The 25,163-nt window shown below is 36.4% G+C and overlaps 1 protein-coding gene across 2 annotated transcripts in view; it reads right to left on the reverse strand.

Moving 5' to 3' along the window:
• The window catches only part of LOC131780430 (uncharacterized), a 36,658-nt gene extending 18,072 nt beyond the window's left edge, over positions 1-18,586 (reverse strand). Inside the window, exons 1-25 of one of the 2 annotated variants that reach the window (XM_059097041.2) lie at positions 18,297-18,586; positions 12,719-12,849; positions 11,995-12,076; positions 11,145-11,198; positions 10,910-10,990; positions 10,767-10,811; positions 10,166-10,261; positions 9,675-9,736; positions 9,320-9,394; positions 8,582-8,689; positions 8,250-8,346; positions 7,791-7,902; positions 7,382-7,536; positions 5,970-6,274; positions 4,933-5,032; positions 4,311-4,361; positions 3,756-3,890; positions 3,438-3,518; positions 3,044-3,123; positions 2,358-2,450; positions 2,078-2,172; positions 1,236-1,354; positions 628-666; positions 278-349; positions 108-173 (exon numbers count right to left, since the gene is read on the reverse strand). In XM_059097041.2, the coding sequence (XP_058953024.2) occupies positions 108-173; positions 278-349; positions 628-666; positions 1,236-1,354; positions 2,078-2,172; positions 2,358-2,450; positions 3,044-3,123; positions 3,438-3,518; positions 3,756-3,890; positions 4,311-4,361; positions 4,933-5,032; positions 5,970-6,274; positions 7,382-7,536; positions 7,791-7,902; positions 8,250-8,346; positions 8,582-8,689; positions 9,320-9,394; positions 9,675-9,736; positions 10,166-10,261; positions 10,767-10,811; positions 10,910-10,990; positions 11,145-11,198; positions 11,995-12,076; positions 12,719-12,849; positions 18,297-18,413 (2,451 nt within the window). In that variant the 5' untranslated portion in view covers positions 18,414-18,586. Of the gene's footprint in view, positions 1-107; positions 174-277; positions 350-627; positions 667-1,235; positions 1,355-2,077; positions 2,173-2,357; positions 2,451-3,043; positions 3,124-3,437; positions 3,519-3,755; positions 3,891-4,310; positions 4,362-4,932; positions 5,033-5,969; positions 6,275-6,564; positions 6,685-7,381; positions 7,537-7,790; positions 7,903-8,249; positions 8,347-8,581; positions 8,690-9,319; positions 9,395-9,674; positions 9,737-10,165; positions 10,262-10,766; positions 10,812-10,909; positions 10,991-11,144; positions 11,199-11,994; positions 12,077-12,718; positions 12,850-18,296 lie in introns of those variants that run through there. The other variant, XM_066172662.1, reaches the window with a different exon arrangement.
• Positions 18,587-25,163: the final 6,577 nt, after the last annotated feature.

Consider the following 25,163-nt stretch of genomic DNA (forward strand, 5'->3'; position numbering starts at 1 on the left):
CACAAGTATTGGCATCATTGAAATCTGCCAGGGAAGTATTATGAAGCATGACCTGGGTCTGCATAAAAAGTTAAAATGACCAACTACGAATGAACACTATTGAGTACCTTGTTGTTGACGAGGACATTGTCACATTCTCGGTCAGAAAATGCAATACTGTGCTTGTCCAATGCCTGTAAAATAGGGAGCCAAATATAATTATAATCTTACACTTAAAATAAACTGATCATTGATTAAGCATATGTCATTGAGCACTAAAGGGGCTGTAATTACACACCTCCTGTGCTAACATTTCAAATGTCACTCCACTCAATCTTGATGCAGTTCCTGCAAAGCACTTATCTACCACCTGCAAGACAATAATTTTTTTCTTCAAGCAAACAACGTGTTTATTACAAAATTGGGCACCTAGGTAAAGTTAAAAGGAATTTTAATTTCAATAGCGTTTAAAAATGCTATCCCATTAAAAAAAACGCCAAACATAAGCACCTTCTTTATTAACCAGACATATCAACAAGTGATATCCATAGTAAGCTTTACAAAAATGTTAGTAGATGAAGTTAACTTTTAAATAACATTAAAAATTTATAAATATTTATGATACATAATTGTCATTATATCTTTTACCTCCTCTGCAAGCCCAACAGCTTCAAATATTTGTGCACCCTATTAAAAAAGAATCAACACCTAATGTTTATGTCTGACTGAATATTAATGTCATATCAAGAAAGCTGTAAATACCTGAAAGTTTTGGAAATGTTTACCATGTTCACACAATGAAAGGAGAGCAAGATGCAAGATATGTGATTTTGCGTTTTTGTATTTCTTGTTTTCGTATTTTTTATGCTGGCTGAAAGTAGATATACATGTATGAGCTGGTGTTGGCCATGCAAACCATGACCAAGCCAGGAGGAAGAGTCTAAAAATACAAGTTTTCTCTGGCAAACTCATGAACACCTAACCATTTCCACATGACAGAAAAAGAGGATCACATTCCTTCAATTTAAGATTACAACTGCAAATGTCTGTCCTCTCCTGAGCTAACAATTATATTTATGAGGCTCCCATTATTTTTGTGTTGACCAAGTGAACAGGCAGTATTTGAAATTTTCATGTATATAAGACCAGACAAAGAATATTGAATACAATTTGAAGACATATTGTTGATGGATGGTTTTATGAACAAGCCACTTTCAGTGACATCTTTCCACCTTTGCAGAAATACATGAACTAACCTTGTAACTGTGTAAAGTGGAAATCCCCATTTTTGCCATGACCTTTGCTATACCTTTTTTCACAGCAAAAGTATAGTTCTCAACTATTTCCTTATCTGACAGAGGAGGATCCAGCATACCTGAGTTTTTGGACAACACATTGAAAGTGAGTACATCAGAAAAACTACATTTGAACTACAGTATGATCAGTAAGAAATGTTGTAAATAGTTTGAACCTTGCAGTAACAACTGCATCAGAAATAACCTTAAAATTTATGTAGGGCACTTTATCATACAACCTCTCCTGACCTGTGCACACAATCTCAGAAAATCATGATGAATGTTGACATGTGGGGCTGGAAAGGTAGACATGAGATGATCCCAAGAAAAAGTTGTCCAGCCCCACAATGTCAGGGCTTTGTTGCATTTTTCAGGAAAAATGAATTTTAATTCTAAACTTGAACTTAAAATGAATTGCTGCATTCTTGTTTTCAATCAAAGAAATAAAGAAAAAGTTTTGATCATAAAATATTTATGCAGTTGTCCAGTGTGCCCTTCTTATGTATGAAACCAAGTCCTGTTCAGCTTCAAAGTTAATTGAAAAACTTTTTAACATATTAGTGCTCATATGATTTAACACTTATTGACTGAGTAAGGTTGCACTCGATCAGTTATTCATGATCATTATTAGAGCCACATATTTAGCAGTTCTGCCCTCCCATTCAATAAATAAGTACATATTTAAAATGAGGACTTGCTCTCTGGCTGTTGAAATGTTAGTTAATAAGACCAACCTCACCCAGAAAATTGTCGTGAACAACTTGCTAATGAGAGTAAACACAGTTGACTGTCTTATTGTATACCTTGCTGTCGCTGATTTACAACAGTCTCGAAAACCAAGTATGGGGAAATTCCATCAGCACCATAACCCAGCAGAACACAGAAGTGATGGATTTCCCTGCACAAAAAAATAGCTGGTGAAATTGCCATCATATTATGTGACATACAAGTTAAAACAAACTGAGTAAAACAAACGAACAATTCTATCAAAGTACTTTTTGAGGAAGGGAAAGTAAAGCAGAGTCATTCTGTTTTTGGACTGTGAAAATAAAAAAATAAAAAACATGAGGAAAAAGACCCTACCTTATCTCTGCTGACTCAACAATCAGTCCAACCTGTGACCTTTGCTTCATTCTGATGAGATGATGATGAACTGCCCCCAATGACAGTAATGAACTACAATAAAAACAGTGAAAAAGGATTAAGTGATGCTGTATATAGTCATAGGAACCATCTTTCTTTCTGCAAAATGTATGGACACTCATGGTGAAACAGGCTGTTGATAGTCTTTCAATTCACTGACAACTCTGTTAAAATAAACAAAGAGCCTGGATAGCCTGGAAAAGAACATGATTATGCATATTTGAAAAACAAGATAGCCTTTCAAGCATGCAGCAGTTAATAATGGTCCCCTAGAACAATTGAAAAAAGATTTCATGACTGAAATTGCAAAGAAAGTCACCAATTTGACAACTTGTGTTCACACATCACATAGCCAGCCATAATGTTTTCACTACGTAGTCTCCTTCTTAGTTAAACTGAGAAGAACATGTCAATAAAATATTGCTTTTGCACCATTTTCATTTCTTTTTTGCCCCTTACACCAAGATTGTTTGAGTTAAGGCAAATGAGCAGACATATTGCTTGTATCAAAGACAACCCAAGGAACCAGCAGTTAAGTGTGTTAACTAATAATTTACTGCATCCTTTTTTTAGTTTTTTACCACCTCTTTTATTTTTGAAATCCAGTAAAAACAGTTTAACATCACCTCATAGGTACATGTTCCCTTCCAGCAGCTCTATCAGATAACACAAGAAAAGCACATCCATTTTCCACAGCTTCAGATGCCTTGGGGCAAAAAGAGGGAAAAACAAGATTTATGTATGTTAAAAGAAAAAGATAATACCTTACAATTAGAAAAGTGGCCGATTAAATGTTAAAGATATGCCACCAGCCTTCCATTACCTTAAACCCTTTCATACCCTTGATCTGGGGGTATTTTATCAACTGTTCACCATACACTGTTTATTGGCATAGAACATATACTTCAAGGGTACCAAAATTTGTAATGACAATTGAAGTCCAGTAACAGTAAAGTAACACTTGTAAGTTAAGTAACACTTATAATTCAACCAAATAGTCTAATTATACAGTGGGCTTACCTCTTTACAAATTCTATCAAGTGATGGAACAAGACCATTCACTCCATCTTTTACAGGGTACACCATGTCAATAGTCTGTGTCTGAAATGGAGACCTGTTATTAGAACACTGTGGTGTTGATTGCTAATAGGCCAAATACAACTTAGTGTTGATCATGTATTGTTAACTTGCAAATAATTTATTGTGATCACCTTTTAGTTGTCCATGTTATTTAGGTTAAATAATGTTCTTTTAAAACCTTGTTCTTTGCTTAAACACAACAAACATAACCCTCTACAGCTCAAATAAATTTGCAATTTATAAATTGTGTGTACAAACCTTACACCAGGATAGACCACTTTCTTTGATTGCCTGCACATCAGCATTAGAAAGTATTGGGTGTTCTAAATACACACGTGGACAGTCTGAAACATCAGGGTCAAGGAGATTTGGCTCAGGTCCAACTGGGCATGCCTTGAAATGAATGATACAATTATGATAATTCATTGCTGGAAGTTAACAACACAACACATGAAAAATGGAATTTCCCATTGTCTTAAAACACTAGTAGTAGTGAACTTTCTAACAAAGGTGAGTCTGGATGGTACAGTCATGAGACTGGTTACTGTCAATCACCACTGCCAGGATTTATTTCTAGACTTGAAATCACATTTGGGTTGAAGTTTTTGTTGGCTCTCATCCCTATTCCCAGAGTTTTATTCCAGCACCTTTAATTTTCCTCCTTACTTAATAGTTAATGCTAAAGATTCAAATGTGACCCTGGAAACAATGGAAGAGTCACTCCATAAAGGTGCCCTTGCTGAGGAGCATTTTCAATGTAAAACTCTTACATAAACTTCAAACTGAAATTTGAAAAAGCTGCCAAAGACTCACCAGTGACATGACAATTTTCTCACGAATTGGATCAATTGGAGGATTTGTCACCTAAACCAAAATGAAGCCATCATCACACATACACAAAACACTATACTATTATCATGGCTATTTACTAAAAACCCTGACATGTCAGGGGGTTTAAGAAGTATCTTAAGCAAAGATAAAAGGGTGAAGTTTAAGTTGAAGGCTGATAGAAAAAAGATTTGGAACCAGTCTATATTCATGCCAATATGCCACTAACCAGCTTCAACACATTTGCACACTTCAAATAACATGATGATTGAAAATTCTGCTTACACACTCCTTATATATTTTCATCTCCCCCAACAAATGTTACATGACCATGGGGTAAAGATAGAGAACCTTTAAACAGGCCTCACAACAAATTGGACAGTTCCAGTCTAAAACAAATCTAAACAGAAAATCTGCAATCCATTTGTTGTGCATCAATGTACTTAAAAACCCTGATTTTCTTATGTGCAGTAAGACAAACTGTTGTAGAAAAAGGGTAGCATAACTTTGCTATGACGAAAACATAGATGTTGGCATGCTTTCTCTGAGAGCTTAGAGAAGATATAATGACTTAAAATAAGAAAATCTCAAATTTGTTACAACATACCTGCGCAAAGAGTTGTTTAAAGTAATCAAATACCAACTGTGGGTGCATTGTCAAGCAGGACAAGGGTGCATCATTACCCATGGAACCAAGAGCCTCTTTCCTAATCAACAATCAGCGTACTAAATAAAAGAAACTCTTTGCCAAATACCAATTAGCTGGTAAGACCAAAGACTGCTAGCAAGAGCTATCTATAACCTGAATGTAATACTTTAAACTGCCACCATTTTTGTTAATAAGAAAGATACAGAAAAGTTTTGGTAACTAACTTTGCAGCTAAATTAGCTAATTTGGTGACCTGCAGCAAGCTGCAAGGTTAAAATTGAATGCACATTGGCATAAAATTGCACTAAAAGAGAAATGCTCCAACATTTTCTCTGATAAAAAAAAATTCACCATCTTATCCACAGTTGTCTAAGTCTCAAGTCTAGAGATGTCACTTGGACCTCTAAAAACAATAACTTGCAAGTTTCTCTTTCCTTTTTCCAGGGACAGATATTTAAATTCTGATGCCCATATTTTATTTTAAGTTGCCAAATAGCAACTTAGAAAAGAAGTTGATACTGGAGCCCTGTCTGGTATGCAACCCTATCACAGGTTGCACACTAGTCTAACATTCTTAACCATTTAACTCTCAGAAGTGATTAAGAAGTAACTTCTCCCTATAATATCCATACACTATCTAGCAAACAGGTATTGAGAATACTTAAACTTATCACATAGAAGTTGTTTTTCTTGATCTAAGACCAAAATCTCCAAACTAATTTAGAAGAGACTGATTAGCAACTAGAGGGGAGAATTAATAATCAGATCTTGGGAGTTAAAGGGTCACTCTGACTTTACATTACCTGAAAAACTACCTCTTTAAAAATCATAATGCATGGCTTTATGCATTAACTCATCATTCCTATTGCCTCCGCTTCAATTGAGGAATGAAACATTTACATGACTGTCTAATTATTTTCCACTCATAAATTTGTGGCCAACTAAAATTTCTCTCAATACATAGTTGATGAAGAAAGGCTTGAAATTCCACTTACTTGTTTTTAACCATTGGCAGAATTAGGATGTTCAGATCTTCCAAGGAATAACCAAACATTGGCAGTCTTTTGTCTCTGTGGATTAACTCATTCTGTGAGGATGGCTGGATCAAAGGCACTTTGTCTGCAGAAAGATTCTTTGAAGCTTGGTAGGCTTGGTGAATATCTTCCAAAGTTCGCACATTCTTTTTCAGCAGCTCACCGCAAGGTCGCAGACTGGCCATTCTGTGTTTCAGCTCATGATCCTCCACAATAGACCCCAACTCTGTGTCCACTAGAAGCATTCTTCCAGGTTGCAAACGACCCTTGGAAAAGAAAAAGATTCTATAGTCTAAGGCCTTTCCAACTATCAAGCTTCTCCAATTGTTTTAAAATTATATTTGATTTGAGCATAGTAAAGCTTGAAACCATCCCATTGGCACAATTGAATCAAGGCACATCTATAAGTTGTCTAGCAGGATCCAAACATGCTTTGAAATGGCATGCTCTAGTCATGCCTGATTAAATTATCATGATATATTCATATTGAGGGATTGATAGTTTCATTTTAGTCTAGCACAGCAGTAGCAGAAGCTTTGGAAAAGACCTCAGTCACCTTGATTTAAATTCAGTGAACTTTTGTCTCTGTCAGCAAGCATAGATGGAGTCAGTTTTTGAGCTGAAACCAGACAAACTGCTTGTGGTAACTTTTGATGGACTAGCTTCCTAACAAGCCAAAGACAATTGGACAATACTTCTCCCGATTGAGGAGCACTCTAGATGGTGAAATAGAAACAACAGTAGAATCATACTGGTTGCGCCTGGGTTTGATTCCCAGACCTGGCATCCATTGAAGGTTGAGTTTGCTGTTTGGTTCCAAGTCTTTTTCAAGGTTCTCAAATTTTCCCCCTCCATGAAAAATCCCCTAAAAACCAAGTGAAGTGAAGTGAAGTGGAGTGAAATGATTAAGAGCCAAACCCAGGGTTGTAGATAAGACCTAGCAGCTGGCAAAGTACGCTGGCTTCTCTGCAAGGTTTCACCTGCTACTTTCATTGCTTCGAGAGCCCGTACAGGGATGATGTTTATCAGGTCTAAACTTGGGCTCAATAAAAATATAAATTTGCACTGCCTATCTTTTCTGAAAACATAAAAGACTTCTGACTCAAGGTTAGTTAATGATGGGGACTGTCTTTTTGACAAATCTTGCTGTGGTGGCAGGAAAGTACAAACAATATGACCTTTTGTACACCATATTGGATTTTGAGATATGAATACCGTTTACCGTTTACCTTTAAAAAACCTCTGGCTACTTAAAACCTTAGAGAAAACCCTGCAAACCGTAAATGTAATGCACCACTGAGGGATTTTATGAATTAATTAACTTAATATTATGCAATTTACTTAATATCCATCTTGAACATTTCATGTGTTACCTTCTGTACAATTTCTTGATCAGGGAATGTACTGACTCCAACTTCACTTGCCATGACCATGAAGCCTTGTTTAGTCACATAGTATCTTGATGGGCGCAGTCCATTCCTGTCCAGGATAGCCCCAATGTATCGTCCATCAGAAAATGTAAACAAAGCTGTAATTGAAAAGCAATGAAATAAATGATGTTACTAAACAGTATTAGCGGTGTTGATTTAAGTCAAGACTGATCTGCTATCAAACTGGCAGAGGTTGGCTTGGTGATTCAACACAAACCAAGTTATAAGACTATGAAGAAGCTGGAAGCATCACTATTAATAAAGGTAGTTAAATAATAGTATAACTCCTACATGTCTTCAGAAATTAAAAGCTTCATGACATTTCTGGTTTTGCTCAGGCTATATCACATACCAGGTCCATCCCATGCCTCCATCATACAGGAAATCCAGCGATAAAAATCCTGTTTTTCTGTATTCATTAAACTGTTGCCTTGCCATGCTTCAGGAACCATAGTCATAACAGCCTAAGAGATAACAACAATAGCACTGAATACAAACAGAACATATATATTTATGGATCAGTATAATTTAGGGGCAAAAGTGCTCTACCTTCAAATACAGAAAAAGATACCCTTGTCAATTAACTTTTCTTTTTCCTTCCATTTTTCACCTCCAAGATCTCAAAACAAATTCTCCTTACAGCATGCCATGCATTTCTTATAGTTATGCATGTAGCTGTAAGAATTACATGTTAGATCATGCACTGTTCCTGTTTCTCATCACCCTCCCCCCCCCCTTTCTAACTTTACAAATTTCACTCAAAATAGTACAAATAAAATAAGGTGGGCAATTTTAAAGTAGTGCATTATACCTCAGGGAGGGAACGTCCTCCAGCCATGACAAGAAGTTCCAAAACATTATCCACATTTCCTGAGTCTGACAAGTCTGCTTCTATTACAGGAAATAGCCTAAGGAAGTTGAGGAACAGAAATCAATTGATAAAAACTTTTAAGTTCATTAACCCTTACTACAGCCATGTATCTTTCAGCCACTAGCCCACAAATTTCCTGGCCAACTTATTTATTCTTGAAATTTTTTTTTTTTAGATGCCTTTAGCTGTTCTTACAAAGTGTCAGAGTGTATCTTTAATTCCTTAAATTTCATAAGCCTTGCTAGCACTAGGTGCTGTTTCAGTCTTCTTACTTTTGGGTGTTGCTGCCAAAGTACTTGCTAACCATGGTTCCTTCTCTTGTGTTCATGTTGTTGATGTTTCCTCTTATTGTGTTGATCTCTCCATTGTGAGCTAGATATCTGTAATAGCAAAAGAGTAATGATCACCATCACCATTATTTTTCCTTCTCTCAGTAGAGGGAAGGAGAAAGATACTTTTAAAACTCACTTTCAAATCACAGAGAGAGAGAGAGAAGTTTTTTTCAAAGTTATTTTCTACCTGTCTATAGCCTTGCCTGACAGTGCTCTTTCACAACAAGATTTAACAAAACACCAGCAGTGATCAGTAAAATCTCTGATAATAATCATGTCTCTCTCACCATCAGTATTACTATCATAATCTCTATTACCATCAACATTATCTACTTCATCATCATAATCATCACTGCAGTTCCTCCACTACAAATGCAACAACCATAACACTTGCCACTAGCACAACATATAAATTTCATTATCCCTTGAACCCCTAGGAGTAATAAGTGTCACCTCTGAATCAAACACCAAAGTCATAAGAAGAAAGTAAACAATTGCAAACTCAACAAGCTATTGATTGTTAGACAAATTCTCCTTGCATATACAAAAAGAAATGTATAGAAAAAAGTATGACGACTCTATATACAGATGTTAGAGTGTAATGGATTAATTTATAAATAGCAATTTTAAAAATAAATTTTAAAAAATTTTGACAGAACAAAGTTGAAAGACACAAACCTGTTTGGATGAGCCCTCTCCCAGCTGGGGAATGTGTTTGTGGAAAATCTTCCATGAACCAAAGCAAAATGGGTCCTATCCCAAGACAAAAAAAATCAAAATTCAAAACAAAAGGAGTATTACAACATGTTACTATTTTGCTTTTTCCCCTGATTTCCTCCTCGCTATGAAAATCTAATTGGGAAACTTCAAGGAATTAAATCAATTAAAGATAATAAAAAATGAAAAGATTAATTAGAAAGACCTTATTGGATACTCTTTACATCAACATGCAACATGTACACAAATCAATAACAAGTAGTGAAGAAGTTAATGATCTATCATGGACTGTTGTATTGTAAAGCAATGTTCTCACCGATAATCTTTACACTGCAGATCTAAATAGAATCCTTGGAGTTGGTCTGGCTTTAACATTCCCTGAGATCATAATCCCAAAAAACCATTGTTATTTTATAATAATAATAATAATAATAATAATAATAATAATAATAATAATAATAATAATTTTAATAATATATAATATATAAAATAATATATAATAATAATATTTTTAATTTATTATTTAAATAGTGTTACTTCCATCACTATCCAATAGCACTTTACAATGACTGAAATAAACATTAAATGCTTGAAAATCCCAACTTGCAGCAGGCAGTCCAGTTTGGCTGCAACACAGGGCAGATGAGGAGTTGAACTCAAAGTGACCAAGAACAAATCCAGTGAATGGCAACCTGGGACACTAGTTAACAAGTCAAGCACCTTAACCACTCCCCCATGCCACCTCCTGATAATCCTAAAAATTTCATTAAGCAATATATTATCCAATTCAATAAACATAGTAAATACCTTGTAAACAATGGTGTCACAGGATAAACTACAGACGTAGAACCGCCGGTTTTTTGTGCCAATTCTATTTGTAGCCATTTTTCTCAAGAGATAAACCTGAAAATTCAAGAAAGGATCAAAATAATATTTATCAATAAGTAAAGATGAGCTCCACATTGTCTGAGACCTTCTTCCCAACTTCCCAGCACAATTACCCCTGCTTGTGATTGAAGCAGCCACAAAAGGAGAAAGCAGGAACCATGGTTTGGCAATCCTAATGTGAGAGGCATGATGTGTGTGGGGATCAAGATGGGTGAAAATGTAATTTGTATAGAGTTATTATAGGGAACTGTAAAATCCAAAAAAAGAGTGATACCAATACCCCCAACCACCCACCCCCCTCCTCCACAGTGAAAAAACATGGATTGATCGATGGCAAAGTGCTTTTCTTGAATACAACCAGAGTAATCATTAAGACAGGAACAAAGAAGGAAGCCCTAAGTGGGCATTAAGACATTAGGAACAATCTTTCAAGTAGCCAGAGCCAATCAAAACACAGGATTTCTTTTCACAATAACCATTGATTGATTTTTCATTGTTTCTTGAATAAATGTTTCCATACCTGCTTTTTAAATGTTTCTTGGTCAAGTGAACTTGTCACAAACACCTAAAAGTAATTAAAAAAGAGATTTACATTCTTCAAGCAAGCCCTATATGCAGTCATATTTCAAAGGGCTCCAGTTTCCAAGTTACTGAAAGTTGTACCTGTCTGATTAGTGGCTGGCTTTCAACTGCAGTTTTTCCAATCATGCTGTTGTCAAATGGCACATCCCGCCAACCGAGGACCTATCCATTTAAATCAGAAAGAAATATTAGAAACTTCAGAAAGATACCTTATAAACTAGTGTACAACAGAGAAAATATAAGATATGAAAAACAGAGGAAATAATCCATGCCAAAATATTTCAAGAAAACTAAATGTTGTAAGTTTCACATATACCTCAATTTGGCATTCCTTAGCAAGTCCTGAAAACATGTCTTCACATACTTTGGCCTGATGCAGAAATAAACATGAGAGATTCAAATTAAACTGATCGCTGATTCAATTTCATGGATATTTTTCATTACCTTAATTCATTTTCAGTTTTTAAGTGTCCACTGCATTTGTACAAACTATTATCACAAGTGTCCATCATAAGGTGACTGTCTTAGAGTAGGTTGCATACGAGGGCTTGAAGCTCAATATTTCAAAGTTAGCTTTATGTCATTTGAATCTATTGTTGCTAGAAATAAAATGTCAGTTTCCAGGAAAGGGTTACATGAAAATGCAAGTAAAAATTTGTGGTTTACTCAAAAGTGAGCCACAAGTTCATGTTTAGCACTTAGACTTGTTCTAAGTTTAAAAAAAAGAGGATTTCACAAAAATATCTGGCATTCCCATTGAACACAAATACTTAAAAAAGTCAAGATATCCAGAATGACTCGCATATGTCACAACTGATACAAATTTCATCAGTGACACAATTCAGAGTCATCCAATCTTGATTCTTTATTTCCCAAACTTGATTCTTAGACACAGATCATTCAGGAAGCAAGAAACAAAGACTCTGATGCAAATATCTTAACCCTTTAACTCCCATGAGTGACCAAGACAGAATTTCTCTTCACAATACCAATACAATATCAACCAGATAAGTAATAAGAAAAAAAGAAAAATATCAATTTAGGGATAATTACTTGATCCAAAACTAAATTCTCTGAACTAACATTATAAGAATTGTATGGTTGACAGTTGATCTAGGAGTTAAAGGGGCTAACAGGCTTTTTTGCCATTATTAAAATCAGCTTACCTTGTTAGGATCTGTATCAATAAAGAAAATTCCAGTTGCATAATCACCAGCTATGGGCAATGTGAATCCAAGATTGTTTTCTCTGAAAGTTGACATAAATTATCAAGTTTAAGGGTGAAAAAATGTATCCAAATAAAATATCACCTAATTGTAAATAATTTATGACATCATGGAGAGATAAAAATACAGCTTGATCCTAATAAAGTGTGTTTCCTCTTACATCTTCTAGCAATTTATTTCAGTCTTTCAATATTTTATCATATTCCTATACAACTTCCCAATTGATTCAAACACAGAAGGTCCCACAAGTACATATTTCAGTAATACACAATGTAACTATAGGAATGAGTCTAGACATGCACGTAACAAACAGTATGATTTTCTCACAGGCAGGTCAGTATCACTGTGCAAAGACAGAGTTTCTTTTATCTTAACAAAGTACTGCAAAACAGTTTGCCAAATGTGTCACAAAAACCTCTGTTCTCTTTTATTGAATATAGGCCAAAGCAATTTCCCTTCCCTAAACCATAACACAAATACCATGTACATTGCTTTTTTTATTTACCCAGCTTTCTTGTATAGAAGGGAGCAGCAGTTCATGTGCATAGACTTCTGGGGTCTTTGATGAAAACCTTGTAACTGAATAATCTGCCAGATCAAGTCTACAGTTTGTTACATCCACTGCACTAGACACAATCACAAAGTTTATAAACAAAATTCTTACTGTATAACTTGTTCATAGAAAGCATGTGGAATTCCTGTCATGACACCGGCACCATCTCCACAGCTCTCTTCACACCCAACAGCTCCTCTGTGTTTCATCCGTTCCAGCACTGTAAGTGCTTCAGACAACACCTTTAAGACAATAATTAAAAATTGACAGTCAAAGACTGCATGTGGGTATTGATATAGCACAAATTCCGTAGTACTGAAAAGAATGAGGGGTTTTGCTAGAAGGTGAGTGCTGCGGCATATTTTTCTCACGTGAAAACAGAAAACCAGCTGCATACCACATATTTATGAGTACCCTGTTTCACAAGACAAAGGTAATGCAAGAATATATTGTCTACTTGACATTCAACCAATAATTAAATGGAAACAATAATATTAACAACAATAATAATAATAATGATAACAATAGTAATATAATAATTTAAAGAGGCTAGTTCCAAAGTCTCATGATTCCCTTGTCCTCTGGGCTGCAATAATGATTACCAATGCTTCTTTTAATGTTGCCTGTTAAATGTAAATAATCTATTCTTTTATTGCAATTCCATTTTTCAAGGCTTTTGTTAAATAAAAAAAGGTATTTGGCATTTTAGGATATTCCATCTTTCTGCACCTCAAGATATTCCACCATTCAGCAGATCCACCAGTCCTCCATTCCATCATTCTGTTTAATAACTTAAGGTATTGTATTTTGCAGCTTGCTCACTTTGCATATCTAACGGCTCTTTTCAGCACTAGTTGCCAGTTCAAATGGTGAAATGCTCTCTTTCAAAGAAAAAAATTTTTCCTCAAAGCTTTCATCATGTGCAGATCACATCTATTGATATATTTCTGCAAGGAAAAGTTATGATTTCACAAGTTTCTTGTTCTGACTCAAAGAAATAAAGAAGTTTTCATATTAGAACCTTCCTTTAATTACATGTCCAGCACACACCCTGCTCATGAATGTAATTCCTTTTTAATTCATCTCGAAACACGACTGAAAATTTCATGAGACAGAGTTATCACATAATAAAAGATTCATTGCCTCTTGAGTTTGGTTGGGCCAAACAGGGAAAACAGTTGGCTCTTGGTTATCATGCCAAGACTTTCCAGCATTCAATCCATACATCATGACCTTGAGCCAAACATTTTTCCATATGACCTCCCCACTCAGTTGATAGGTACATACTCCAGGTTGTGTAGTTGTCAATTAGGTGTACTTTGGGAACATGAGATCAGAGGATTATACTGCTTCTATACAGAATTCTCCAGCTAAATTTTAAAGGCCTAATTTTTCATATATTTTTTTTCCTGTGACAAGGAAAAAAAGTCACCTATTACTTTTCACTATTTCCATTAATTTCATTTCTTTGTGAAAACCATAGTCAGTCTATGTTTATAGGTTAAAACCCCTCAAAATAATATTCCTTTTTAAGGTGCTCCTGTCAGTATGCTTCCCACTCTTCTTTTTAGCAGTCAGATCAAGAACAGAACACAAAAATTATTTTTTGTTATATACTTTTTTTGTTATATACCATAGAAAGCATACAGCTTTGACAAATCTTATCACATATAACCTAAATGAAACTAAAGTGTGATCTGGTTTTAGAACATTCATGCTGAAAGCAACGAAGCAGATGTTGACAGAAGTTGTTGCCTGTGGATGGAAGTTGTATTCTGTAGATGGACATTGCATTGTGGACCACGAATGGAAGTAGTCTCACATGCTACCTTTCCCCACTTGGTGAAAGTCAAAATTAATTTTGATGAAGCTCAGAAACTCATGTGGAAAGAAATAAAATGTTTGTATGGTTTTATAAAAATAATAACCTCAAATCACATTTCTGAACTTCTGAAAAAGCAACTTGAATCAAGAAGCCAAAATGTTCACACCTAGGGGAATGGTAGGGGGTTCATTTCAACTCATGCTGAGACCACGCAAAAGGGCATCAAAGGCAGCCTTCTTAGTAAGCTGTGCATTTATGTTTGTCTTCAGTTGGTATAGAGTAATCATTGCATTATCATTGCACTTGTCCTTAGGAGCACTTCAATATAAATTCCACATTTCAATCATAGCGACCAAGATAGTCTCAATAAAATTTTTTTTAACGTCAATATTTTGGTCCAGACTTGAGGCTCACTGAAACAAAAACAGCACTACCAATGTGGTCAGTACAAAATGCAGACTGAGAATTTATACATTTTTTTTTTTGTCTGAAACATGATAACATGTTATCTTACAACTAACCGTGCGTCACGCAATCACTTTTTTGCAATCATCTTTCATGATTACTTGCACTATTGTGGAATACTCCTTGCCACTTCCTTGATCATTTTCTTGAAACATAATTTCAAGCCTTCATATAGTCTTTTTGCTTTGTGCATCAGTTGGTTGGTGTGACGTCTGTACAGAATTTACCAACTTAATATGTCACCATTGAATATTAAACGTGCAATATTTGAGAAACAATTGACAGCTTTGCATGTCATGTGTTTATTTTGTTAAAAAAAAAAAAAAAAAGTGTGGACTGAGACTGAAACTGTTCCTTTGATTTGATATATTTTCAACATTTAGGGGTGTACACCCACTGATTTTCACCTATGTGCCTTATATTGTTATTGGCTTACATGAGGAACTGGCGAATTTTTATAGGAAAAAGCAAAGCATTGCTTTCGCAACTGGCCATTTGATTACTTTCCTGGTGGTTTTATTTCTCATCTGTTTGGTGACTACACAAATATTAACTACTAAGAACAATTGTTGCAGCTTTATTAGAAACCAAATGCAATGGCCGGTTTGTTAAAAACAAAAGATATCAAGAAATGGGCATGGAATATTTCACAATAGTGCAAATGATCATGAAAGATGAGGGTTACAGATATTTTGCTGCTAGAGCAACATTTGATACCTGATTATGCCCACCCAGCCCATCCTCCGCCCCACACACACACACACCAACAAAAAGGACACTGTCTACCTAATGACCTCTGCCCATCACAACAAATGCATAAGTTTTCTTATCACACAACAGTCCAAAAATAAAAGAAAATTTATTCCATAGGTCTTGAAAGTTCACATAAACTGAAATCAACTGTACCTATATTCAATGAGTCCAGAAATCAATACAAACCCAAGCCTTAATATGAACGAGCTGGCTCCAAGAGCCCTTTGATTAATAAATTCTGGCTGGGACTCATGCAAAAGTCTTCAATGTTTTCTTATCATGAAACTAAGCACACAAATTTTTCATTATCACTTTCTTTCAAATTTTGTGTTACTAGCCTCTAGGATATAAGCCAAACATGACTCCTGTTAACACTGTATAACTTAAATACTTATGACTCCTTCTTGACAGTATCTATCCACATGCAGAAGAAAAATTAATCTGTGTAATTTCAAGACTACAGACAGTGAAACTATTATAATGAGAAACTGACTTCAGTTCAGCTTAACAAAAAACTAATCTTAAAATTTTCCTATCACTTTTGAAAAATATGTTTATTGGATGTGTTGGGGAGCACTTTATTATATTTTAATCTCTATTTGAAAGTTATGATTAATTTATAAATTTTCATCTTTTGCAAAATGAGACATCAAGAATTTGAAAAACATTTTAAATATGCACAATAAAGTGAATTATGTATTGCAGTCTGTTCCCTTACTGATAAGATTCTGTCAAAAATATTAGCCAGTCAGAGTGATTTCTGTATTACATTAACCAGTCGCTCTCATAACACCTTCACAAAGCCATCACAGTTTGAAATTAATAATTAAATGAAATGTGTCTATATTTGGGGAGTTTTTTTACAAAAAGAGTAATTTTTTTGACAAGAAACAATGCTTCACAGTTTCCAAACTGAAGAACTTTTCAGTAAGAATTCATCTACCATATTTGCCTTGTGCTTACAAAAGGTTTAAAACAATTCTGTTAACCTTTTTTACTTTAAAACAATTTCATCAGCTTGATACCAATGATAGGTTGCACTTTAAAACTAGCACGCTTCAAACAAAAAATACATATTCAGTTCATCTGATCTCAAAAACCCAAAATTCACCAAAGTTTTAATTGATCAAATTATTTTACTCTCTAACTTATAAAAAAACATTAAAAACAAGATACAAAACATTGCATAATCAGTAGCTCATGGATAAAAATACTCAATTTCACAATCATCAACAAAAAAATAGCTTATAGAGCCAAAAAAATAGTATAAGCTCTGTATTATTAATAGTGCAGATACCATCTACTCTAAAAATAGAATTACATTCAAACATTGAAGCAGGCAAGAATTGGGTATAGATGTTGATGAAACATTTTCCGATGGGACACCCTTCTGATAAATTTCACGGTAAACACAACCCACAACCCTGTAAATTTATATCTACGGTGACAAAAGTAATATGATCCTACGTTTCAAAACAAGATTATCCTCCAAAGGGAGAAAACAAAAAAGGAGCAAAACAGGTTGCAAATAAAATCTGTGGGGTGTGGTTTTTTCCGGGCGTGTGCCAAAAACAGTTCCAACAAGACAAGTTATGACAACACTTTCAACCATCAGGTGGATTATTTTACAAGAAAGAATATAAAAAAATTCCAAAATCCGTTCAAAACATTCATTCCAAAAACGTTCAAAACAAAAACACACAGACTAATGTAATCAACCGAATGATAAATAATTTAAGACCGGATCTAACAACACAACTGTTAAATGACAAAAGGATAAAAATTGAATAAAAATTTACTTAAGCAATAATAAAAGAAATTCACAGTATTATCTTAACTGACATGCAATGATACTAAAATAAATTTAAAATTTGCGAGCGTCTCGTTTAGGGTGAAAATTCACCTTCGTTTCGGGAGTTACCCGGGCTACCTGTGTTTCTATAGCTAAAGACTTGAAAATTAACATGCACACCTCCGAAATAAATAAGGGTTTCTGGGTGCGAGTAAGGAATGTAAATTCTAATGAAACACGACCAGATGATGGCTAGACAAGGGTCCGAGTGAAACAGGTATTGTTAAAAGCGAACAACGAGCCCACACAACCAGGGTCAACAGAGTCTTGCGTGATAACAACACGAAAACAAAGTCACCTTGATAGTTTTTTCTAGCATATTTAATATTTAATACGTAAAGGAAAACCTTCAACGCAAGCATCTTGAAACGAAGTCAAAAGACAAGGTAAACAAACTAAAAAATGGCCCTGCACTTTGCCAAAAATTCTCACTGAGGGTCGTGGACCGAAGAAAAACCCGGGAAAATACTTAATGAATGTGAAACTACTCCTCGAGCCAGACACATGACGGCGAGTTGAAGTAAAATTCGCTCGAATGAAAACCGTTGTTTAAGTGATACTAGAATTCTACATAACGATCGACAAGGCTAGCAACGTTTTAAATAGTAAACTACGATTTCCAAGCGGTTATATATATAAAAGAAATAAGTGAATTTGCGAAATCGTTCTGTTTCATAACCTTACTATTCGTGCCGCTTCTACGATAAACCGTGTAATTTAAGGATTCAATTCACTTTCAAGCCAACTCTCAGCACAACTAACAAGTTGCATAACAACAGAACACCTCTCTTTACCTGGTAACTTCTTTCTCCATTTATCTTTGCCACAAATCCAACACCACAAGCTTCTTTTTCGAGATCCGGAGAGTATAACCCCTGTTTACTCGGGTAGCCATGCTTGGACCGAACCATGTCTCTTGACTCGAGTTCACGTTTTCAGTTAGACATAGACTTTAATTAGTACGCAGGGCTAAAGTAATTGAGAAACTTGGGAATACACTCTGTACTGTACACTCGCGCACGAGTTAACAGGCAAGATATTGGACCCGATAGAGAAACGTGTACTAGTAACTGTTTGGATAAAAAAGCGGACTTTGGCGCTACTACACACGTGAATGACATGCTTTGGTGTTACCGGAAATGTGACCAATAAAAAAACACTTCCGGTCCGGCTTACGGTGTCATTGGTACAGATCTAGACTTAACCTCACCAAAACAAAAAAAATTATAAATATTTCACCACAGCTAAAATGTTAATCGTGTTGCCTCAATATCGAAATTTCCAAATAAATTTGCAAGGCTGTAAATTTTTTCAAGGAGAATTGCCAAAGATGTATGTGTTATGTAATTATGTTCCAATAGTAAATGGCTTCAATTTCAGTTATGAATCAATCTAGCAACGATCATCATTATTATTTTTTCATGCTATTCGTAAATCCGCTCTAGTGATAAAAAAAAAAAAAATTTGACCTGGAGGTACCATAAATAAATGTTAAGCAGAGGTCTCTTTGTCGCTTGAGCGTCGGTGATGCCGGATGGCATACTCTGCAGGTGAAGGGTACTTTCTTTGAGCAAAATTAGTCTTTAAGGGATATTCTTGAATACTTAATGACAAGGAGTCCACCAGCGGAATGACTGAGAAATCTGAGTAAAAATTCAGAGATTTTCCTCCCCTAAATCGTGTTTTACTGGCATCAAGCTGAGCGTTAGAGTATAAAGGCATTTCACGTGGCATTTGTCTGTATTTCTCAAAATTAGAACGGAAATCTTAACAGAAATCTCTTTTAGTTCAAGATAATTGGTTGATTTTTAGTGCAGCATTCGTGCGCTTTTTCACTGGCAGCGATCGAATGATCATTTACCGGCATTCTGTAAATTAATTTCCTTGACACTTTCTTGTTTGTCATCACTCTTGTCCAGTTCGCGAGTTATGATGGAGTACATGACTATAGCCTAATAGCTTGCTTGCAGGCAGGAACGTGACTTAAGTAATCAGCAGCAGGTGATCATTTTAACGCTACAGGGGTTCTCTCTCGTGATAAAATGTATCGGCTAGATTCTGTTATCCGGCATTTTTTTTTTTCTTTTTTGAAGGTAACTTGCCACACATAAAGAAATTATGTGGCTCTTAGAACCTCTGTTTACCAGTTGTTGATGAGGGAGATTTTAAAAAAAGTTTGTCCCTCTTTTTCTTGCCTAGAATGAGCTCGGCACGATTAATATGACACGTGATTTACTAGTGCACTACACAAAATTGTTTTTCATGAAGAAATGTCATGCTTAAATGCCTAAACTAGCCATTCCTTTCGTCATTTTCATAAAATAAGCTTCTTTACGTCCAAAGTCCATTGTCTCATGTCAGACAAAATATTCCTCCTTCAAATACAATGAGTAGTTTTCGAATCAACCACAAAGGCTTAAGGCGACACCTTTTCTTTTAATGGGTACTTCATTCGCGTGTTTCACGACTCCAACCTCATGTCTGCATTGCGTGCTTCCTTGCGCTCCATCTGGAAGTTTTGCCCCGACAAATCGGCAACTCTCGCCGTGATACCTGTTGAGTTCTAGCCGACAAGATAGTTCTCCCGGGGTAAGTTCGCACCCTGCGGGATAGCTCATCCGAGAGTTTAGGAGTAGGGCATTTTCATTGTCCTCTAAGCCTCTATGTAGATTAATTTGTTTTATTTTACCTAAGACTTTTGAAGCCGCCCCTAAGGAATACATAACAATGTCCATGAAAAGGATTAGAAGTCAAACAAAGACATTAAAGTCATTCAAAAAAGGACATTGCGAAACTTTTCAAAACGCTGGAGTTACGAAACATTTTGAAATGAACCGTCCTATGGTCTGGTAGACGCGTCACGCACCGCCGGCGTTGACACGCGTTGAGACGCGTTGACACGCCTACACAGTCGAGGGAAACACCAGTACTACTCATTAGAACATAGCGAACGATCTCTGGTTCGACTTCTACAGGGACTTGGTGCGCGTAGAGATTTCATAAAAGAAATTAAACAAAGACGAGAAATAATATTTTTTAAACCTCTCTCGACAGTAAGAAGACTAAGAAAGCCTCAGGAAAAAAAACCGCAGTGAAATATTTTCACGTACTCGTGCGAGTTTCCATGGTTGAAAAGGCTGAAAAAGCAGCTTGGAAAAAACTATCTATGGTTAAAACACATAAGGTTACATAACAGTCCAATATTTTGAGAAAAAAAAAACGCTTTATAGATACAGGAAACATTTTTTACAGATAACTTTTTTTAAGGCCAACGGTTTAAATTTGTCAATTCTTACGCTTTAAGCCTAAATGTTTTGGTCCTTTTATGACTAGCTTCATTGAGATCCCCTTTTTGAGTGAGAAGATGAAAATAAAAGATTTCTGAAATGTTAGAGGCTAATCTCGCTGATCAACATAAATACAAGACTTGGTTCCTAGATTTGTCGCGGAATCAAGAGGACTGTATACTTCTTTGTTTTCTAAATGCGTTTATTTTCTTCCATCACTCCTGACAATCTGAACATACTAACACTCTAACGATCTAAAACCAATCTGCCCTTACAATTCAGTGCTACTTCGTTTTACAGTTCTAGTTGCGAAATAAAGTAATTTTCCCACAATCACGAGTTCAGTAAATTCCCAATCCCAAAGTACTGTAATATACCCTATTTTAGTTGCAATTTCACAATTACACGTTTCTTTCCCTTATTTAGTTCACTGTACGCATGCAAATCAGTGTTGAACTTTGTTTACAACGTTGTGAAATATTATGTCACGAAATCTTCCTATTCGCGTTACAATCAGTCTAGTCTAGTTTATTTTATTATCTCTGGCGCGACTCTCGCAACACGCCTTAATGAGTTTTTTGTATCTGTAATATCTGACATTAAGCCACTTGATACAAGTGCACTGCCCTGCTACTTACCATCCCCTCAACCGCCCGTAATCGAGACACAAAGGGTCTACAAAAAGCTACTTGCCATCAGCGCCTTTAAGGCCCCTGGGCCTGATGGGATTCCGACTCGTATTTGGAAAGAATATGCTGCTGAGCTCGCTGAGCCGATCACGCGAATATTCAACACCTCTATTGCATCAGGCTCCTTCCCTACTGCATGGAAAGACTCTAATGTCACACCGGTACCCAAGGTTACGCCCATAACCGGTAGGGAAGATTTAAGACCTATCTCCCTAACTGCAATCGTCTCTAAAGTCCTGGAGGATTTCGTAGTTGAATGGCTAATTGAGGATGTTGCGCACCTCATCGATTTCAGCCAATTCGGCTGCCTCAAAGGAACTTCAACCATCTATTGCCTGTTGGATATGATGCACAACTGGTTGTCCTCTATTGACAAACCAGGTATGTTCTTAAGGGCCTGCTTCCTGGATTTTAGTAAGGCTTTTGACCATATTGACCACACTATCTTAGTCAATAAACTCATCCACCTTGGGGTCCGTGGTTTTATTATCCGTTGGATTTGCAGTTTTCTTTATGGCCGTCGCCAAGCTGTTAAGATTAAGAACATTGTATCCCCTTGGTTGCCCGTGCACGCTGGAGTCCCGCAGGGCACTAAGCTTGGCCCCATCCTGTTCCTCCTGATGATTAACGATCTCGCGATTGAAACTCCATTACTATCGAGCCACTGGAAATATGTAGATGACCTAACAATATCCGAGGTCATCCCATCAGGCGGTACATCGTCCCTTCAGAAAGATCTTGACGCCATTGCACAGTGGTCGTCGCGCAATAATATGAACCTCAACCCAAAGAAGTGCAAGGAACTTGTGATTTGTTCGCTTAGAACACGGCCAGATCTTGGCCCTTTGTGCGTCAATGGACGTCCCTTAGAACGGGTCTCCTCACACAAGGTCCTTGGAGTTACTATCAGCGACACTCTTGGGTGGAATGAGCACGTGCGTGAGATTGTCTCCAAAGCCTCAAAACGTCTTTACATCTTAAGAGTGCTCAAGCGGTCCGGAATTCCACCCGAAGACCTTATTAACATATTTTATGCCTTGGTACGATCGGTCCTCGAATACGCCTGCGTCACTTGGTCTACTAGCCTACCAATTTACCTCAAGGACATGATCGAAAGAGTTCAGAAAAGAGCTCTGCGTATATTATTTCCGGCGCTGAGCTACAAAGACGCCATTGTGGCTGCAAACTCCACTCGCTTAAATGTGAGAAGAGACGAACTCTGCAAGAAAGTTTGGGACGGTATCTGTGTGCCTGGGTCACGGCTGTACCACCTTATTCCACCAAAGCGCGCCGATTGCCACGTTTATGAGTTGCGCAACAAAAACCATGTATCACTCTTTAAATGCCGGACCGAAAGATTTAAAAAATCTTTCTTTCCAACAATGGCGTCTAACGCCCAGTTCTTGTAGTCAAGCAAACCTAAGCGTTTTTCATTGGTATATAACTACTGACTCTTGTAATTCCCAGTCCCCTTAGACTCTTAATTTTAAAGTCAAATGTAAGATTTTCGTATTTTTTAAATATTTAAAGTATATTTGTAAATTCACATGTATTTCACCACTGGGGTGCTATTTTTGAATACTTTTAATAAACCCTTCTATATATATTTCGTTACATTGTGTGACAATTTATAACATTAATCATTAATTATAAAGAAATCGTTCTCGACAAGATTTATAGTAAGGAAATGTTGAACGGTTTTTTGAATGAGTTCCTTCCCGCGGTTTTTCTATTTACAGGAGTGTTTATGCTCTCGGCCTTGATATGTTAGCAAAGGTGGCAGGTTGTGGAGCCAAATAATTTACTTCGGACGAGGAACATTATACGGTCGATCCTCAGGCGGCCCCTGTGTTGAGCGGCCGCCTGTAGTGAGCAGTCGGTTGTCAAAGTCCCGAAATTTTCCGCACTACTGAAGTTTTTAATTTTCACCCCTTTAAACACCCTTAACCCTCTTCCACCTGTATTGAACGGTCACTTAAAGCGGAACCACCCAAAATGCACTAAGAATAATTTCCCGAGTCAAATATATCCCATTTTCATCTCCCTAAATTAATGTTAGCTTCGCTCTTTGAGTTCAAAATTTCTTCAACGTATTGCATATTAACTTTATTCTTAGAAATGATACAAGAAAATGGCATTTTTTTTTATTGCGTTTTACCTTATTCTTAACCTTTTCTTAATCCTTTAACTTCCAGTAGTGATTCACATGTAACTTCTCCCTAGAGTATACATACATTATCTAGCAAACAGGTGGTGAGAATATTCAAACTTATCAGGTACATGATGTTATCTTGATTGAACCTCAAATTCTCATAACCAATTGACAAGGAAATGTGTAGCAGCTAAAGGGAAGAATTAACAATCACATCTTGGGAGTTAAAGGGTTAAACCCCGCCATTCCCCGTGCGTGATCGCTTAATACCGGTTCGACTGTAATTCATTTACAGAGCACTTTTGGTTCATCTTGGGGGAAGCTTTATCTATGCCATAATTTTCGGGTTTCCTGAGATTTTTTTGGATTGCAAAGACAAGTAGGTCTAATTTTCTTACCAAGTTTTTTATGTTACACCGTAACCCTTTATTTGACCCAAAGGTGAGCAGACACGAGGGGTCCACTTGCACGGACATCTTGCAGCGATATGTTGCAGCGACAAAAACTTCTGTTGCTGCAACATGTCGCTGCAAGATGTCCTTGCAACTTGACCCCCCTACCTTAAGAGTGGCTAGCATCTAATTTCATCATCTCAAGGCCGGTTAGGCAACACACTAACCACTTACAAAATGCAAGAGTAAACATTCCAAGCTACAATAAATACATTACAGAATAAAAAGTTAACTATAAAAATTGAAACGCTCTTATTAAGCTAATGAACTAAGGTAATTCTTAAATTCGGCAAGAGACGTAATATCAGGCTTATCAAGGAGGAGCTGATTGCAGTCTACAACAGTTCTTGGAAAAAAGAAAATTTGAACACATCTTTCTTACAGTGAGGTCCAAGAAGCTTAAGCCTATGGCTGCTCCTGGTACGGATCTCATTCCTAAAATTCAAAAAAGTGCTAATCTTAATGTCAACTAAACCACGAATAATTTTTTACATGAAGATCAAACGAGATCTTTTTCTCCTTTCTACAACGGTGCAAAGTTCTAATTTTTCTAGCATGGACGTGACGCTTGACGACCAGTCATAATCGTTCGTACAAAAACGGGCTGCTGCTCTTTGCACTCCCTCTGGTCTAACAAAGTCGCATTTGAAATGTGGGTCCCAAGCAACGGACGCGTAGTCGAGCTTGGGCCGGACTAAAGTAACATATAACGTCTTTTTGATGCTCTCCGTGCAGAACCACACATTTCTCCTAACCAAGCCTAACATCCTGTTGGCGGTATTACAAATATGATTTATATGCTTCTTACATCTAAAAGTCTATTATCTATTTCAACTCCTAAGTATGGATGTATATTAACGTTTTCTAAAATTTTTTACCACAGAAGTAAAATTTTGCCAGAGGTAGTTCGCGCTTCAGTGAGACTTCATTTCTCCTTAAAATATCACCCCTCAATCACACTTTAAGGCTAGAGAATAAAGGAATTGATCTCCACCTTAATACGCTCGAGATTGCTTTACAGTTTCTCCTTGTCAGCGCTTAAGGAAATGTATCAAAAACAGTATGGAGAATATGCACGCTG

This window comes from Pocillopora verrucosa, chromosome 9 (assembly GCF_036669915.1).
Source record: "Pocillopora verrucosa isolate sample1 chromosome 9, ASM3666991v2, whole genome shotgun sequence".
Lineage (NCBI taxonomy): Eukaryota > Metazoa > Cnidaria > Anthozoa > Scleractinia > Pocilloporidae > Pocillopora > Pocillopora verrucosa.